The sequence below is a fragment of the Tiliqua scincoides genome, chromosome 8 (assembly GCF_035046505.1).
Source record: "Tiliqua scincoides isolate rTilSci1 chromosome 8, rTilSci1.hap2, whole genome shotgun sequence".
Taxonomy (NCBI): domain Eukaryota; kingdom Metazoa; phylum Chordata; class Lepidosauria; order Squamata; family Scincidae; genus Tiliqua; species Tiliqua scincoides.
The window spans coordinates 30,949,840-30,967,740 of NC_089828.1; the positions used below are offsets into that span (position 1 = coordinate 30,949,840).

General features: G+C 45.2%; 1 protein-coding gene and 1 pseudogene across 1 annotated transcript in view; both read right to left on the reverse strand.

Moving 5' to 3' along the window:
- Positions 1 to 17,901, reverse strand: part of ANO8 (anoctamin 8) — a 43,724-nt gene that overhangs the window by 8,792 nt on the left and 17,031 nt on the right. Inside the window, exons 3-13 of the mRNA XM_066635647.1 lie at positions 16,453 to 16,585; positions 15,619 to 15,757; positions 13,457 to 13,553; positions 11,659 to 11,775; positions 10,190 to 10,317; positions 7,193 to 7,354; positions 6,203 to 6,355; positions 5,570 to 5,696; positions 4,453 to 4,508; positions 4,024 to 4,098; positions 1,522 to 1,665 (exon numbers count right to left, since the gene is read on the reverse strand). Coding sequence (XP_066491744.1) covers positions 1,522 to 1,665; positions 4,024 to 4,098; positions 4,453 to 4,508; positions 5,570 to 5,696; positions 6,203 to 6,355; positions 7,193 to 7,354; positions 10,190 to 10,317; positions 11,659 to 11,775; positions 13,457 to 13,553; positions 15,619 to 15,757; positions 16,453 to 16,585 — 1,331 coding nt within the window. The remainder of the gene's footprint in view (positions 1 to 1,521; positions 1,666 to 4,023; positions 4,099 to 4,452; positions 4,509 to 5,569; positions 5,697 to 6,202; positions 6,356 to 7,192; positions 7,355 to 10,189; positions 10,318 to 11,658; positions 11,776 to 13,456; positions 13,554 to 15,618; positions 15,758 to 16,452; positions 16,586 to 17,901) is intronic.
- On the reverse strand, positions 12,885 to 13,004 carry LOC136659715 (5S ribosomal RNA; annotated as a pseudogene).

Consider the following 17,901-nt stretch of genomic DNA (forward strand, 5'->3'; position numbering starts at 1 on the left):
AAGAAGATTCAGTCCCTCACTCTCCAACCGAGAGAACCCTGCTCCCAACCTCTTCTCTTTTCCCTTTGCGCCTCCCCAGTGTCAGAATGGATTGAGCTGCATGGGATGGGAGCCTGTGGATTTTTTTTTTTTTACATTTTAATTCTTTTTTGCTTATGTTACTGCATGAAGTGCTGTGCACACTCAAAGCACCCGTACCCAGGGCAACAATCTGAGGGTACACGATACAGTCACATTATTGAAGCTAAAGGCAATCTGTTCAATGCCCAGGCAGGAGATTGCCTGGGAAGCCCACGTAATCTGCCTTGAGTTCCACAATGGGGAAAAAAAGGATATAAAACCAAATAAATAAAACCAAATAATAAATGGCAGCTAGGGGTGGTAGAGAGCAAAGAACAGCAATGTAAGATGAAAAGGGAAGGGAGACAGGAGCTGGTGGCAGCAAGGCGCCAGCAGGGGTGTGGACCACACATGGAGCAGAATGCAAGGTGGCAGCTATCCTGAGAACGTTAACTTATTTTGTAGAAATCCAAGCTTCTGGCCCTTAAGGCACCCAGAGCATAAGACGGTTCACCTACAGATATATAACTTCACTGTGCTTTCTAAGCAATCACCCTTAAGAACCACTGCCTTGGATACGTTTGAGACATATGGCTTAGCTCAAAAAATCAAAGAAGGTCTTTGCCTGGCAACATGACTCCAACTTGCCAGAGGTGTGTGGGCAAGCAAGAATGCAAATATCACTATGCTGGAACAAACCAAAGTCTGCTGAGTTCCAGCCTCCTATTCAGTGGCCAACCAGGTGTCCCAATGAGAGGTTCACTTAGCAGGTGGGAAGGCAACAGCCCTCCTCCGTTTTCTGCCCCCCACTGCTAATCAGTGGTAGAATGCCTCTGAACATGGAGGCTCCACTGAGACCATTTAAAAGAGTCCTGCTGAATCAAACCATACACTTCTGAGACGTTCACAGGCAGGGCACAAAGCTTTCCCTGTCGTTAGCCCTCCAGCAACTGGTAGGCGGTTGCTCTGAACATGCCTCTGAACACGCTGGTTCTATCCTGACTAGACCCCCATGCATTTGTCTAACCCTCTTTCCAAGTTATCTTAAGAAAGCAGCCACAGTCACATCTCGTGGCAGCAAATTCCTCAAAATCGTGATGTGCTGTGTCTTCTTTTGCCTTTCCTGAGTCTCTTGATGATGCATTTCCTGGATGACCTGAAGTTCTAGTGTTATGAGAGAGGGAGGAGTGGGATAAGAAACTAGTTTTCTCTCCAATCAGTCATCATTTGATATACCTCTATCATGGCTCCTCCATAGCCATCTTTTTTTCCTCCTGTAAGACAAGGTGAATTCTATAATGCACAGGACTTGAATCCCACCTCTCCAGTTTTAACATCTCGGTGCTCTCTCTCACTGAGTTGTCGGGGTGGTCTCAATAATTAGCTTGAACTTGGAAACTAGCTAGACTCCCCACTCCACCCTTCTGTAACACCCATTGTTGGCTTCCTCCTGACTCCTACTTTGGTGATGCCCAGCTGCCAGCAAAAACTCATCAAGCCCTTAAGGGAGATGAGGTAAAGGTGGAATTGAAGGATGATGGAAGGGAGAATCGCGGCTTTGAGCTGACGCACGAGGCTTTGGAAGAGAGAAAAGATGAGCAGGAGCTGTGAAAGGTAGGACAGATGGAGAGAGAAAATGACAGAGAAAGAAAATGAAAAAAGTTAAAAAACAATCCAAATGATTAAACAATAGCAGCAATATGGAAACAGAATCAAACTGGCTGACAGTTCTTGGAGACATCAGAGGTCACCTTCTGAATGTTGCAAGATTATGGAGAGGTGAACTTTGAATTCAAGACTTACTCTTGTAATGTATGCCCTTTTCACTGGAATGACCATCCTTTGTTTACTCACTGTTGTGAGACTCCAGATGAGATAGTTGCCAAATTATTGCATCCAGGGCTATTCCACTGTACAGGTGTCCGCCACTTAACAACGGGGATATGTTCTCTTATCCCCATTGTTATGTGATTAGGTCATTAAGTGAACATTCAGTCAAATCTATTGCCTTTTTGTGTAAACAGACACTCCCTGCCAGACACTAGCTGGCTGCACAGGCTACTGGAAATAGATTGCCTCTTCTTTGGATTAAGAGCCTCTCTGTTGTGTAAACAGACACTCTGTTGCAGCTGATTGTTTAGCACTGAAACAGTGTAATTTATAAATAATAACAACAACAACAACAACAACAACTCGGTATTTATATACCGCCTTTCTGGTCATCGGATTTCTCCTCTGACTTTATTCAAGGCGATTTACATAGGCAGGCGTTTCTAAATCCCTCAAGGGGATTTTTACAATCCTAGAGGTTCTCTCTTTCAAGAACCAACAACATTTCAGAATGGATCTTCCTGGTTTGCTCTCACTTCTGGCCTCCAGTTCTCCCACGCAGGCTGACAAGCAGCTCCATCTCTCACATGGAGGCGGCCAAGACGCTTCTTGCTCACGCCAAGAGCAGGTGGAATCACTCAGCTGGGCTTGTCAGCTGCTTCAAGGTCTCGCCATTCTCAGCCGTTCAGGGAGCTGTCGGTGTCCTCGAACTGGCTACCTTCTGATGATATCTTCGGACTAACAGAGGCTCTACCCTCTAGACCAGACCTCCTGCCTCAGATTGGGAGGCAGATTGGGAGATATGGGAGATTGCCTCATTAAGAGCATCTTTATTGTGCTTTGACCACCGTCATAAATGTGGTCAGTTGTTAAGTGAACGGTTTTTAAGTGGCGTACACCTGTATATTTTTTACATTTTCCAATGGGGGGGGGGAGAATAAAATGCAATTGCACAGACCAGCCTGTTCAGGCGGACAAAGCACTAAATGATGCTTTTCTGGGCTACTGTGCTTTGAATTAAAAGCTTCCTTCTTATACCTTTTGCCTGTTCTATTGCTTCCTGTTCAGCATGAATGAGTTCACCTTCAGCAAGTCAACTTCTGTTCTGTGAAGGGGACTGACGTTGTTGGTTTCTTTATTGGTGGTTTGGATTTCGAGTGCAACAATATTTTGCTATGAAAGGAAGAATGAAATGGAGAAGAAACCAGTAGCTAAAGCCCCTGAAAGGAACAGAAATGAAGTGGAAGCAATAAAAAGGTCAGAAGCTGCAAGGGGGAAGTTTTCTATTAATATTGCAGAGCAGTGGTTCTCAAGCTGGTGGGTCGTGACCCACCAGTTGGTTTAAAGCTTCCCCCGTCCCTTTAAGGGGCAGAGAAAGGGGGAGGCAGCCCAGGATCACGTTGCTAAAGGGGGCAGAGGGCAGTTCTTTTACTTATTGTGGGCTTGGGCAAGCAGCAGGAGGAGCAGGGAGCTCCGTGCAGCCCTTTGTAGGGCTCCCTGAGGCTTGGAGTGTTCAAAAATAGCAAGCAACCCATTTGCGAACACAACCAGGAGGTGGCTTGCACTCACTTTTTATGAACATTCCAAGCATTGGGGAGTCCTGCGGAGGGCTGTGCAGGTCTCCCTGCACCTCCTGCTGTTTGCCCAAGCCCACAGTAAGTAAAAGCGCCCCCCTCAACCCGCTTAGCGACGTGATCCAGGGGATTGCATCACTGCCCTCACCCCTCCCCTGCAAAGGCTTACTTAGGGTGTAAATCTCCCTAAAAGATTGAGAACCACTGTAAATGTAGAGGAACTTCATCGAACAGAATGTTTTTGTGAACAGACATTTTTGGACGGTCACAGGGTAAGGGCAAAGAAAATGCAATAAAATGATATAATGCTGTATTAACTCCCATGTGAAACCAGCTTTTTGATTCTGCTTCTAGGTTACGGTGGAAAAGCAATAACTCTTCTATGCTAAAGGGCTCCTGTGTGGAAGTAGCCACTGTTGGCAACTATAATCTCTAGACACTATGACTACCAGAGGTGGAGCCAGCAATTAGGGGAGGTAGCCAGGGCTTTAACCCTTTAGCTCTCCCCCCCACCTCCAAAATCCTCAGCAAGATCATCCCCAGCATGCCCATTTCATACCTCCTTGAGACGCTCCATGTCCTTGAGGTAGAATCCAATGTAGAAAAGACTTAGGTACGAATTTACAAATTGAAACTGTCGGAAAGTAAGCAGAGAGAAAGAAAGAATTGAGTGATAAATGAGGAAAACCCATTTCTTACTGTGGGCCTCTGTTGTTTATCCTAATCATTTGTTGTTTAGGAGCAAACTACTCCTGTACCTGAAGGCTCTACTAAGCTAGGAGAAGATGGTAAGAGCAACACTGCTGGACTGGTTCAAATCTCAAATTAGCCCAGCACTCCATTTCCAACAATTGGCAGCCCATTATTTCTGCCTCAGCAACCGGGATCCAGAGATAAGACTGCCTTCACACACAGACTGCCAACAACCCTTCTTTGCCACTGTGCCACTAAATGGGGTTGGGAGGAGGTACAAACAGGCCCAACTTACCAAGACCATTTTAATGATGAGGTGTTTTTCATAGGCACTCTGCAAGCGGTAATTTTCTGCAGGAAGAAGATAGGGTGTTTAATAAGCGTGTAGAAAGAGTGTGGCTATTTCAGCGTTAAACAATCAGTGATAAAATTGGGAGTGCAGCGATAGCCCTCCCCACTGCTGTTCGTTGCCCAAAACTTGCATTCAGAGTGTGCATGGATGATTCATTTAGCTATCAAAGTTAATAGGCTTTGGCAAACTTGACCTCCATAAGCAGAGCTCTGCAGAGTCAGGGCACTTGGTTCAGTCTAGTCTAGTGCCCTCCTTCCCACAGCAGCCAATCAAATGCCTTCAGGGAGCCCACAAGCAGGGCATGGAAGCAACAGCCCTTCTTCACTGTCTGCTTGAAAGGGACTGGCATTCAGAGGGGCACTGCCTCTGTACGTGGAAGTTCCATTAAGTCATCATGACTGATACCACCACTGATCGACCCAGCTTCCACGTCAACCTTTGATAGTATATACATTTTTCTATTTCACATCAACAAAAATTCAGACCATCAAGAGATGCCAACTGAAGCTCGGTTTTTTAAGTTGAAGCATTTCATATTCAGGACATGAATATTGTTCTCTGTACTTTTTACAAGTGCCGCCGCCTAGGGAGGTACGTGGGGCGGCTGCAAGAAATAGGTCCTTCTCAGTAGTGGCACCAACACTATGGAACTCCCTTCCCCTTGACTTAAGAATGGCTCCCTCTCTTGAGACCTTTCGGCAAGGCCTGAAGACCCTTCTGTTTAAACAGGCCTTCTGAGTTCTCGGCCTTTTAACATCTTTTTAACATCTTTTAATATTTTTTACAGGCCTGATTCTTTTATGACTTGCTGCTGCTCTATGCTCTTTTTACCTATTTTTTTTACTCTGACTGCTGTTTTTTATGATGTGTTAATATGTTTTTATTTGTTTTTAAATTGTTTTTAATATGTTGTAAGCCGCCTTGAGTCCCTTCGGGGAGAAAGGCGGGGTAAAAATAAAGTTATTATTATTATTATTATTATTATTATTATTATTATTACTTCATGCTGAAAATGATGAAACTGGACCCCCCAAAGTGAAGTACATCTGTAAATATTCACCCATGTTGTTGAGCCAGTATGCGATCTTCTTGTAGACCTCGTCACAGGCAGTGACAATGACAGCCAGCATGATTTTCGGAAGGAAGCGCACAATACGTGGCAACTCCTTGATGCTCAGCACAAATTCCTGGGGAGGGGGGGGGGTGGACACAACAGAAAGCAGGTTAATGTGTTGGCTTCCCTACAATGTCTGGAGAGAATCATGAGGACTGCTGTTTGTGACAAATGTAGCTGGATAAAATATTAGGAAACTGAACTTAGAGTACACTTTTTAAAATATATTTTTAAAACAGCATCATATATGTTGCCTAAGTGTATAAACCAATATATAAATAAACATCCTGTCAGCTGTCATACAGCTGTCGGTATAATGTTTATCTCCACTAGACAATACTCCAAGGTATACTACCTCTGTACATGAAGGTTCCATTCCGCTATCATGGCTAATTGCACTGATTGATCTCTCTTTCCTGAATTTGCCTAACCCCTTAAAAAAAATTTAAAATGCTGCCTAAGTTAGCAGCCAACATCACATCTTGTGGCAGCATGTCCCACAAGCTGATGATGTGAATATTTCCTATTTGCATGGTTGCTTTCTCCTGTGATCCCAGGGATAATGGACAACCTCCTCACCTGCAGTTCAAAGCAGCCTAGCATGGCAAGGAAGACGAAGGAGAGGCAGAAGAGGCAGACAGGCAGACTGACCAGACACTGGAAGAGCATCCGCTTCCATGGTGGGTAGTAGAACTCTTCGGCATTGGTCACAGGGCTGATGCGCTTCACACCCTACAAGGGGGAAGAAGGTGAGATGGCATCGCAGAGACCTGTCAGATCATGGCAGTCACCTCATTCTCTGGGTAGGTTGAGGAAGCCCACACAGTCTTTATCATCAGCAGGTGAAAACTGCATCACAGACTGAAAACCAGGAGTCAAACTGAACCTGAACCCATATCCCAAAACTGGTTCAAAGGGGTTTACAGTTAATCAGAACTGAACAAAGTGATAGCTGGTGTAAGATTCTCCAGGGACCCAGGAAAATGCCAGAGAAGGATTTTAAATGTGAGATTATTGAACAACTTGGAAAAGCAGACAAGCATTTCAACTGAGATCTACTGGAATCTTTTATAGCTGCCAGACCTGGTCTGACCTGCTTGAAGTGAGCTTGAGGCCTGAATAAAACCTGCGTTGGAACAACTACAGAGTTCTGGCATGTTTCAGCCACAAGAGAAAAATGGAGTGGATCTCAAAAGCATTACAATAAGTAGTTCAATATACTATATAATCAGGCACTCAGTTTGTAAGTATATACTTTGTATTTTATTTCCTTTTTTTATCATGATGTAGGCATTTTGCTTCAAAACATCTCTTCACTTAAAAAAGGTATTTTTTTCAGTTTTCTCATTGCACCTGTTTTACACATTCATTGAAAGCAAAAGAATTTTATATGTCTGAACTGGTTGCTGAATCACTTTCTGAAACTAGAGTCTGAATCCATTCTGAACCAGGGTTAAAATATACTGTTGACCCCAAACTGAGCCCACATTTTTAATAGTTAGACTGTCTTGTGATCCAACCAGACACCCCATCCCCCAAATTTTGAAAGCTGGATCAAATGTCACTAACCCGGAACTGTGGCCGTGGCTCCTCAATGGACTCCGCTGGAGTGTCCAGAGTCCCCCACTTGTAAGCAAATTCAGCCCCCCGCCGTTTCCACTCTTCCAGGAAGAGCGTGGCCCAGATCACGTTGAAAATGGCAAAGATCACACAGCAAACGTCCCGGCTGGTCTGGTTGGGGAAGGGAGGACAATTAATGGGGAATAAACAGTGGGAGGCAAACATGGATACATGACCAAATGCAGCCTGGGCTTGCAATCAATCGAGCAATAGAAATGGTGTCTTTTTTACAGCTGCGTGTCAAGCAGGCAAATCAACAGGCACGGCTTCTCTGGGATAAGGACATTTAAAAAAAAGGAAGGATCAGACCAAAGATGCATCTACTCAAGCATCCCGTTTTCAACAGTGGGCTAAATAACTCCCCCCACAACCCACAAAAAAAATCCCACAAGCAGGGAATGAAGGCACCATCCCTCTGCTATTTGTACCCTGCATCTGCTGTTCAAAAGTAGACTGCCTATGTATATGGGGATCTATTTAGCTCTCATCAGGAGTTCAGACCAGGCCTCCTAGATTAGGCCATCTAGTTGAGGATCCTTTTTCCTGAAGTTTTGCTTAGTTTTCAAAGCTAATAGCCATTGATTTTATCTATCCACCATGATATTCTCTAATCTTTTAAAACCACCCAAGCTGGACTGAGGTGGGACCCAGAGCCTCATTAACTTATGGAACTCACTGCTACAAGATGTGGTGATGGCCACTAATTTATATCATTTTTTAAAAAAAAGTTTGGAGAAATTCACAGGAAAAACCTATCAATAGCCATGACTGCTTAACAGACCCTCCATGGACAAGCAACAGCATCTCCCCTGTTATACTGTATATTCCAGGTGCTGGGAACAGATAGTATGAGCTGTTTTCTCCCCCACCCCCTTCTTCTGAGCTTTCCAAATAATAATAATAATAAAGGTATTTATATACCGCCTTTCTTGGTCATCAGATTTCTCCTTAGACTTTAATCCAAGGCGATTTACATAGGCAGACTGTTCTAAACACCCCCCCCCCCCCCCGGTAGAGATTTTTACAATTGAATAGTTCTAGTCTTTCATAGAACTCCTCGTCCCAGCTGGATTCCTTCCTGGTCTGGCCTCTCTCTGGCCCTTCACCTCCCACGCTCCACTTGATGGCAACTCCTCTCTGCCACCGACGGTCAGCTCATCAGTATATCAGCGTGTTGTCAGTTCTCGGATTGTTTTGAACTGGCAGCCTCAGATCTTCAGGTATACAAGACGGCAGCTCTACCAACTGAGCCAGACCTCCTGCCCTTGCACCTCTGGCCTTGCACTGTAGAAAAGAGAATGCTGGACTAGATGGACCCACTTTGGTCTGACTGATCTGGCAGGGCTGTTCTTATAAAGCATTCCACTTTCTATTGCTGCCCAGGGCTTAAAGGCACAGATGCCTAGTTCATAAAAATGAACAGCTGCTTGATGTCCTTCACCGAAATGACTTAACTTTTGCTTCCATCAATTCCTACTCTATCCAACAGGCTGCCTTCTTTCCTTCTTGCAACACAGCCCATAGCTTCTGTGGCCTGAGATGGAGTCCAAACCTGGGCGCTGGCGGCTCCTTCCCAGCTACTTCCTTCCCAAAGCTCTATCTGTGCTTTTAAGGCTTAATAGGATGAGGAACCTCCTGGCAACAAAGCAACCGAAGCACTAAAGGGGGCCAGGACAGGAAAGAAGAAGGTGAAGCTGCCCAATGATGTCTGTTCCAGTCTCAGAAATATCACGTCGCTCCCTTCTCCTTGACTTGGCCTCACCTTCTCTCTCTGCCCTAATTTCCCATCAGGGGTCCACCAGGTTGGGCATGGCCAAGGACCCAACTGGCCAGGCTGTCCTGGAAGGCACTAGAAGCAGTGTCCGATGCCCATCAGGTAGTGGGCAGGGGGACCCAAGCACAAGGCACTGAATGGGCCCCCCCAGCTACCTGGTGCTGGCAGTTTCACATCACATCACTGTCTGGGCCTCCTTCAGGGAAGGGCCGTGGTTCAGCAGAAAAGCTCCTGCTCTGCATGCAGAAGGTGCCAGGGTCAAGCCCTGGCACCAGCAGGACAGGCATAGTAAGATCCCTGTCTGAAGCCTTAGACAACTGTTTCCAGTCAGTGCCGACAAGACTCAGATGGATCAAGGGTCTGGCTCAGTAGAGGGCAGCTTTCTCTGCTCCCTCAATCCTGTCACCTTCAGCTACAGTGTCTGTTTCACTCCACCACTTCTCCCTTGCTGCCCCACATGCTTGTAATCCCACACCCAGACCACAGCCTTACCTTCCTCAACCCTTCTTTCCTCAACCACTTTGTCTGTGAAGTCTATGGCCTTGTTCCTCATTCGTTGACAGAAACCAGTCCCCAGTCTTGTGGTGGTGAGTCCCAGTCTGAGTGAATAGGGCTGCCATTCATTTGTGTCTCACCCATTCTGTCTCTTCCAGTTGTTCTCAAACTGTGGTTCCGTGGCCCACCAGTGCCTCGTGACCCAATTTTTGGTGGTTTGCAAAATTGACAGGGTAGATGTGCACCAAGGGTTTAAACACTCTGCTATGGGAGGGGGGGAGCACTGCTGCCCAACCACTATTGTAGTCACTTGACTACACTTGACTTGTAGTCACTTGACTACAGCATTTGGTAAAGTGAAACCTTTTTCCTTGGGTCCCAATGCTAAAAGGTTTGAGAATCACTCATCTATTCAACCATCCATTTATCCCTATCAGCTCTAGCCACCCACTGTTCTTTCTCTCCTCACTCCCTCTGTTGTCTCTTCCACTGTCCTTTGTTGTTTATATTGCTCCCAGAAGCATCATTGCAACCATCATAACAACCATCCTGCCTCTCTGCTAAGCAATATGCTTTTAAGCATCTCCCTCGAGGTTTCTAGATGCCCAAACCTGCTCCATTCCCCCTCACCACAAGGAGCTCCCCCTACCCTGCCACTCTGCTTGCCACACCCTCACCTGGTCATTCTCCGTAAATGTGTAGAGAAGGGAGCCAAACACAGCAGGGTACACCATGGCCGACGTGTAGAAACCCAGCCATGCAAAATACATGGCAATCTTCACACCAAAATAGTCGCAGATTTCATCTGGGGGTGAGGGGTGGGAGAAGCAGGAGAAACAGAGGGAATGTCAGAAGGACAAATTTACAGAGGTGAATCAGGGCGAGCTGGGACAGGTGGACTCTGAGATGGGTGTAGCCTTGGCTGGCCAGCCTTGGCTGGCCGTATCACGAAGTTTCAGGCATTATTTAAAAGGTCAGCCCATGTCAGCTAAACACTTGTTACACCGTGTTACACTTTTCCTATCGGAATGGGCCTTATACCTATAACCCTCTCCTGAAACCCTATAGATCTCTTTCTCTTTTAAATGCCTGTGTCCTTTCTCCATGGCCATCTGGATGCCTCCCAGAATACCTGCATGGACAACTTTACTTCCCTGGGGCGTGTATCATGAGATAAATTTTGGGCAAACACTGGAACACATGCTTTGTGCCCTCCTTTTCTTATTGATAATTGGGGCAAACTCTCCTCCTCCATCCCTATTATCATGGGGGGAAAACAGAATCACTGTCCAATCACTGTATTTCTGGAAGGGGGGGGAGGCAGAAGAGGCTCACACAGATGTAAGGAGCAATTTTGGCCTTATCTCTCTGGTCAAAGACTCACATTACAGTACTTCAAAACTCAGTAATGAGTTGCTTATTGCAAGTTGTTAAAAGATATTACAATGAAAAAGATCCTGCTTACGTAACTATTTTTAATGGAACCATTAACCAAATCATCATGATTGGAGTCAAAAATACTTCATTTAAATGTGCAGAAAGTCTTCAAACTCGCTCTCTCTCTCTGGTCTCCAAACTCGCCCCCCCCTCCAGTGAGCTCTTTCTTCTCTCCATCATTCTTATCTCCTCACAGCAAATTATCTGGTTTTCTGAGGGCATCACAAGTATGGGGTGCCCCATATCCATTCTCTGGTTGGCCTTGTGAAGGGGTTCTGGCAATATATTATGGACAAATACAGGCCAAGCACAGATCATCTGAACCATAAGAACAACTGGAACATGATGTGCCATCCCTGAAGTGTATGAAGGAATACAAAGACAACAGAGCCTCTAAGTACGGGCAGTGTGTTTTTCTGTCTCCATTGATCACCAAAGTAGGGAGCCAGAGCTCACTGGTGGAGAACCAGCTTGGCATACAGAGGGTCCCATGTTCAATTTCTGACTGCATCTCCAAGTAGGGCTGGGAAAACACCCCCAAGGGAGCTGCTGCCAGTCAGAGTCAACAACCCTGAGCTCAGTGGGTCAACAGCTGGACTCAGCAGGAAGCAGTATTATGTATTTCACCCCATACATCTGAGCTTTAATGGAAGGGTTTGGCAGACCTTTGGAGTGGGGGAAACAGAAAAGGAAAGATAGCAGAGTGTACCCAAAGGCTGGGGTTCACAAATGGCTTGTACCCATGATTTCATCAGCCTGTTGAGGATCCGTTGCTCGTGGATGGGGAAGACTTGCTGGAGGATGCCACGAGCTGCCAGTTCAGGGACTGTGAAGAGAGGGGGGAAAAGGATGATGAAGGAAATGATTGTCGAGCTCCCTCCACTTTTGATCTCTCCCTTCCTTGGAAATGCCAGAGTGGACTGTCACGGCTTTTCCTATAACACTTCTGGCTGCAGGTTGTATGTGGGGAGAGGAGAACAAGACACATTTGAATAGTGGAACAAACCCCCTTGTACAAAGAAAACCTCATGGCTCAGCTAACACTTTCTCTCTGACTTAGAAGATAAATCTATGGATATTAGTCAGGAAGGCTATCAAACCTCCATGTTCAGGGGTATTATAACCCTGGAAACCAGATCCTGAGAGGAGGAACACAAAAAACAGGGGGAAATTACCTTTATGTCTTTCTTTTGGGTTTCCCATTTGGGCACCTGGTTGACCACAGTTGGAAACAGGATGCCTGGACAAGATAGACCTTTGGCCTGATCCAGTAGGTTCTTCCTATGTTTTTATGATATGCTAAGTTTTCTGTCTCCAGGCCAAGAAGGAATTTTTGGTGGTGGGGGGAGTATTCAGATACACACTGAAGAGGTTCAGTTCAGGAAAACCTTTACCAGTGGTCCTGCTTAATGTTTAAAACATCTCCTTGACGTTTGGGGGTAGACAGGAAGTCAGATTCTCAAATCCATTTCACTCAGATTTGCTTGCAACCATTTACAATGGCCTAGTTCAATATCATTTACATTTAATTAGAATCTCTAATCCCTGCCCGGTTACAGAGGCAATTGGAATTCGAGCTGGGTTTTTGTTTTGTTTTTTAAAGAGAAAGAAAAATGAGGAATAAAAAGCACTTAATTTGGCCAGTGGTTATCTAATGTTTTATTTATTTATTGTCCTGATCAGCAAACTAATTTTGCAAGTTTGCTTTGAAAAGAGTGTGTGTGGAGGGAGGCAGCTTAGACCCCGCTTCCAAAATGGCTGATTGATAAGCCACCAATGCTACAGCTACTGCTGAGTCTACACCCCATTTTTGCAATTTGGGGGCAGTCTCCCCATTCCCTAAAGGTTGAATATGAACCAGAGAACTCCAATGTACAATCTCTGATTTATTTTTCCATTGATTGGCAACCTTCAGTCTCGAAAGACCATGGTATAAGCCTACAGCACCTGGTATTCCTAGGCGGTCTCCCATCCAAGTACTAACCAGGTCTGACCCTGCTTAGCTTCCGAGATCAGACAAGATCGGGCATCTGCAGGGTAACAGTTGCTGTTATTTTCCCATTAAAATAGAGCAAAGACATGATATGTACAATAATGGATTTTTATTTTAGCATTTTTAAAAACAAATTCACAAAAACCTTAATATTCCTCAACGCAGTCTTAAAAAACTGCTTTAAAAGTTAAAAAATTTGTTTTAATTTGTTCAAATTTTACATCCTTTGGTCTGTTCGCACTGGTGCCTTTGAGGTATTTTATTCTACTACATGACTGAAGTTTTTAAGATGATGAAAATAAGTAACGCTTCTCAAAACAAAACAAGAAGATCCCCAAAATCTCATTTCAAACATGAAATCTGAAACGTTTGACATCCCCATAAAGATCAATACAGAATTCTGAGTTTTCTTGCTGCCATTTCCCAAATGTCAAATTTGCACAGAAGTCCACTTTCCCTCTTAAACCCTCACATGTGAACCAATCGGAAACTCCCGCCTGCTGGCCTCACTCACTGATAGGCTGCCCTTCCAGGAAGTGGATATTGTGCAGTGTTTCTCCCTGTTTGGCACGCAGGTTCTCCAGCCAATACCTGATGACGTTCTGACGTTCCTGGAAAAGAGGAAAGAGAAGGAGTGAATGGCACTGGTCATCATCAGAGTCCCAAGGCTGGATCCTGCACTTATCCATCCTCTTAAAAATGTTAAAAGCCTTGTAACACATAAATTTACATTGCAACTAGTGGGAATGCGGAAAAGCCAATGCTTGCTCCATGGTGAAGGCCGAGAGAACTGTTCCAGGATGGAGGAAGGGAGCCCAATGGCTCAAGTAAACCATGTTCAGGAAATATACCTATGTGAAAAGCAACACTGACTTGTGGAAGGCGAGGACTATCATCAGCTATTACTCATGATGGATTAGTAGAGCCTACATGTACACAGGCAGTCTACCTTCACATACCATTTGCTAGAGATGGCTATTGCTTTCAAACTTTACTGGTGGGCTTCTTGGATACATCTTTTTGACCACTATGAGAAGCAGCATATTGGGCTTGATGGACTTTTGGGCTGCTTTAGAAAGCATTATAGAGGTCTATCAATGGCTATTACCTACAATAGCTAATAATAGCTAATATAGCTACAATAATAGCTACAATACATCTATCAATCGGTAGGCTTAAATCCAGGAAGCCTTCTCTGGCACTTGCACAACATCTGCACAACAATTTTAACATCAATGCCCAATGGAAAGCTAAATGGGCAGTCAAACGCCCAGAAACGGGTAGATATATAGACAATCCTACACTTAGGGTGCCAGGTATCGACTTACCTCACCAGCACTGGAAAACTTTGAATAGGATCCGTACCCTACACGGTGTTTGTCAGGAGTGTTTAAATGGGGGATAGTATCTTCCCCTCAGTGCGACTGCGGGTTCTCCCACCAAACCACGTACCACATTGTGTCCAGCTGCAAACTGAGGGCGTATACTGGCCCATGGTCTGACTTTTTCTATGAAGGTAACTCTGTCCTTGAATGGCTGCATGAACTGGACACTGACATTTGATCTAGTCCAGGGGTGCCCAAACCCCGGCCCTGGGGCCACATGCGGCCCTCGAGGCCTCTCAATGCGGCCCTCAGGGAGCCCCCAGTCTCCAATGAGCCGCTGGCCCTCCAGAGATTTGTTGCAGCCCACACTGGCCTGACACAACTGCTCTCAGCATGAAGGCAACTGTTTGACCTCTTTGCGTGAGCTGTGGGATGAGGGCTTCCTCCACTGCTTGCTGTTTCATGTCTGTGATGCAGTTGTGGCAGCAAAGGAAAGACCAGCCTTGCTTTGTGCAAGGCCTTTTATCGGCCTTGAGCTATTGCAAGACCTCCATTCATTCATATAAGTTCATCTTTAATATAATTCATTTATGTAAACTTATATAAATTTATTCAAATTTTAAATGTAAATTAATTCTTTCTTTCCCCGGCCCCTGAAGCAGTGGCAAAGAGATGATGTGGCCCTCCTGCCAAAAACTTTGGACACCCCTGATCTAGTCTAACTGATATATAAGTCCATGTATTATATGCCATGCACTAAATAAATAAATAAAGCTACAATAGCTGAACCTTTATACATAGATAAGCAATCTGCCTCCACGTGTCACCATCTGGAGGGACAAGCAACATGGAGATCTATTGCCTTCATAGCTATTTCCTTCCCAGAAGCATTTGGTTGGTCCCGTCAGGAACAGGATGCTGGACTCAATGGACCTTTGGTCTGATCCAGTGCAACAATTCTTACATCCTGGATGATACCTGTATTAGCAAGTGATCAGTTGCATGTGTGGATTAGGCAAAGACATGGAGGATAGGTCTATTAGGTGTGATAACTATAAAGGCAATCTCCATGTTCAGGTGCAGGCTATCTCCAGTATACTTCAGGAGAGTAATGGCAAAGGACAGCTATTGCTTTTATGCTCTGCTTGTGGGTTTCCTGGAAGCGTTTGGCTGGTCACTGGGGGATACAGAATGTGAACTAAATGAACCCTTGGCCTGATCCAGCTCTTATGTCCTCTAGTTAGACTAATGTATAAGTAAATTCCTGAAAACTTCCTGAAACATGCACTTCAACCAAGGAGCAAGTCACCCCACGGAAAAGAATATTGCATATGCTTGTATCGAGGCTCACCTGAGAAGTGAAAAAGTACAGCTCATTCTCTATATTTTCATAGATGTAATCCTCTTCACAGGAGAAGCTACGTGTGCCTCCCCCAAATTCTGCCTTCACTGGCTTTCGCAGGCCGATCTCATCTGCCCCCCGGAGCAAACTGTTGAGAGAAGGCAAAGAGAGACAGGCAAAGGAGCCTTAGAGGACACTCAGAAATAAAGTCGCAATTTCTCTCACCCTTTTAGGTTTGCTCTGCAGAGATTAATGGATAAAGTAATATTGTTCCAGTCTTTGAATATCAATATGGTGGGAGCATGGTGAATAGTCAAGAAGCGTCTGCTGTTGCCAAGCTTTTGCGGTCAGAGAGGTCTGGATGGTGAGCCATGATAGAAGGGAACCTCCATGTACAGAGGCAGTCCACCTCTGAAAACAGTGGTAGGGAGGGGCTAGAAATACCTTTAAAATTATTTATATCCTGCTATTAATTCCATTAATTTGCGAATATTCCCTTAGCTGGCATTTCTACACCTTGGTGTGTTTTTAAATATGGGACTGTACATACTGTATGGGGTATTTACAGATGAAATTGCCACAGCTCTTTGGAGCCTGGTCATCACTATTACTACACCTCATAGCTAGTTAGTTATCTTTCTTTCTCTTCCCATTCATTGGGGGGGGACGGGGACACACACCTATAAATGAGTGCCTGTCCATCCATCTTTTGCTGTAGGGATAGTAGCTCAGAGGGAGAGACCCTACTTTGCATGCAGAAAGTCCTGGGTTTAACCCTAGCCACATCTCCAGATTGGAAAGACCCATTTTTGTCTAAAAGCCTGCACTCTGGATAGAACCTACCTCTCATAAGTAGCCGTGACGAAGAAAGCGTAGACTCGGGTGTGTTTGTGATGCCGGATTTGGATGATAAGTTCTGGGATCCCCAGCCGGATGTGGTTCAGCAGCCACAGGAGTGTGTGGTCATCAGTTTTGTCTGGTGGGCAGGAGTTTGGGAGGAGAGTGGGTGACAAAATACAGGACGCATGTGAATTTATGCATTACAATACTGCAATTGTTAACAACGTTGATTACAGAATATTTACAAAAGCCCTGGGCTGGATGGAATAGCTTAAAAGAGGCATTCCCACTGGCATGGGGGGGGGGAATGCCTCTTCTATAATGCCTCCATCTTCCCCCTCATCCAAGAGTGGATTCCTCTTCAAAATTTGTTCCTCCTGTGCCACATACAAACATCAGCATGTAGCAACTGTGGGTGGCAGGTACCATCATGCAAGAGGCATTGCTTATAAGTAAGAAAGAAGGTGGGGGAATGCCTTTTTAAAGAAAACTGTCGCAATACTTGCAGATCACCTAAAACAGGGGTGCCCAAACCCCGGCCCTGGGGCCACTTGCGGCCCTCGAGGCCTCTCAATGTGGCCCTCAGGGAGCCCACAGTCTCCAATGAGACTCTGGCCCTCTGGAGATTTGTTGGAGCCCACACTGGCCCAACACAACTGCTCTCGGCATGAGTGCGACTGTTTGACCTCTCACGTGAGCTGTGGGATGAGGGCTCCTTCCACTGCTTCTTGTTTCACGTCTGTGATGCAGTAGCAGCAGCAAAGGAAAGGCCAGCCTTGTTTTGTGCAAGGTCTTTTATAGGCCTTGAGCTATTGCAAGACCTTCATTCATTCATATAAGTTCATCTTTAATATATTCATTTATGTAAACTTACGTAAATTTATTCAAATTTTAAATGTAAATTAATTCTTTTTCCCCCAGCCCCCGACACAGTGTCAGAGAGATGATGTGGCCCTCCTGCCAAAAACTTTGGACACCCCTGACCTAAAACAAAGAAAGCATGCCTCCCCCTTCAGATTATTCTTTTTCAGTATTCATATTTATTAGTAAGACTATTTATATGCAGGTACCGCTTTATGAACAGTAGTTCACAAAGTGGTTGACATAGCAAAATAATAAATGCTTCCCTGTTGCCAAAGGCTCACAATCTGAAAAAAATGAAGAAGCGACACCAGCAACAGGCACTGGAAAAGATGCTGCTGTGGGGTGAAGAGGGACAGTTGCTCTCCCCTTACTAAGTATAAAAGGACACCACTTGAAAAGATGCCTCTTTGCTCAGTTAGAAGAGGTCAGTTCTGATCAATTAGCAGCCATACGATCAATTGATTAAGGCAGGGGTTCTCAAACTGCTCCAGAGTTTGAACCCCGAGGTAAGTCTTTGCGGGGGCAAGAGAAACGGCAGTGATATGATCCCCAGGATCGCGCCGCTGTAGGGACAGAGGGTTTTTTTTT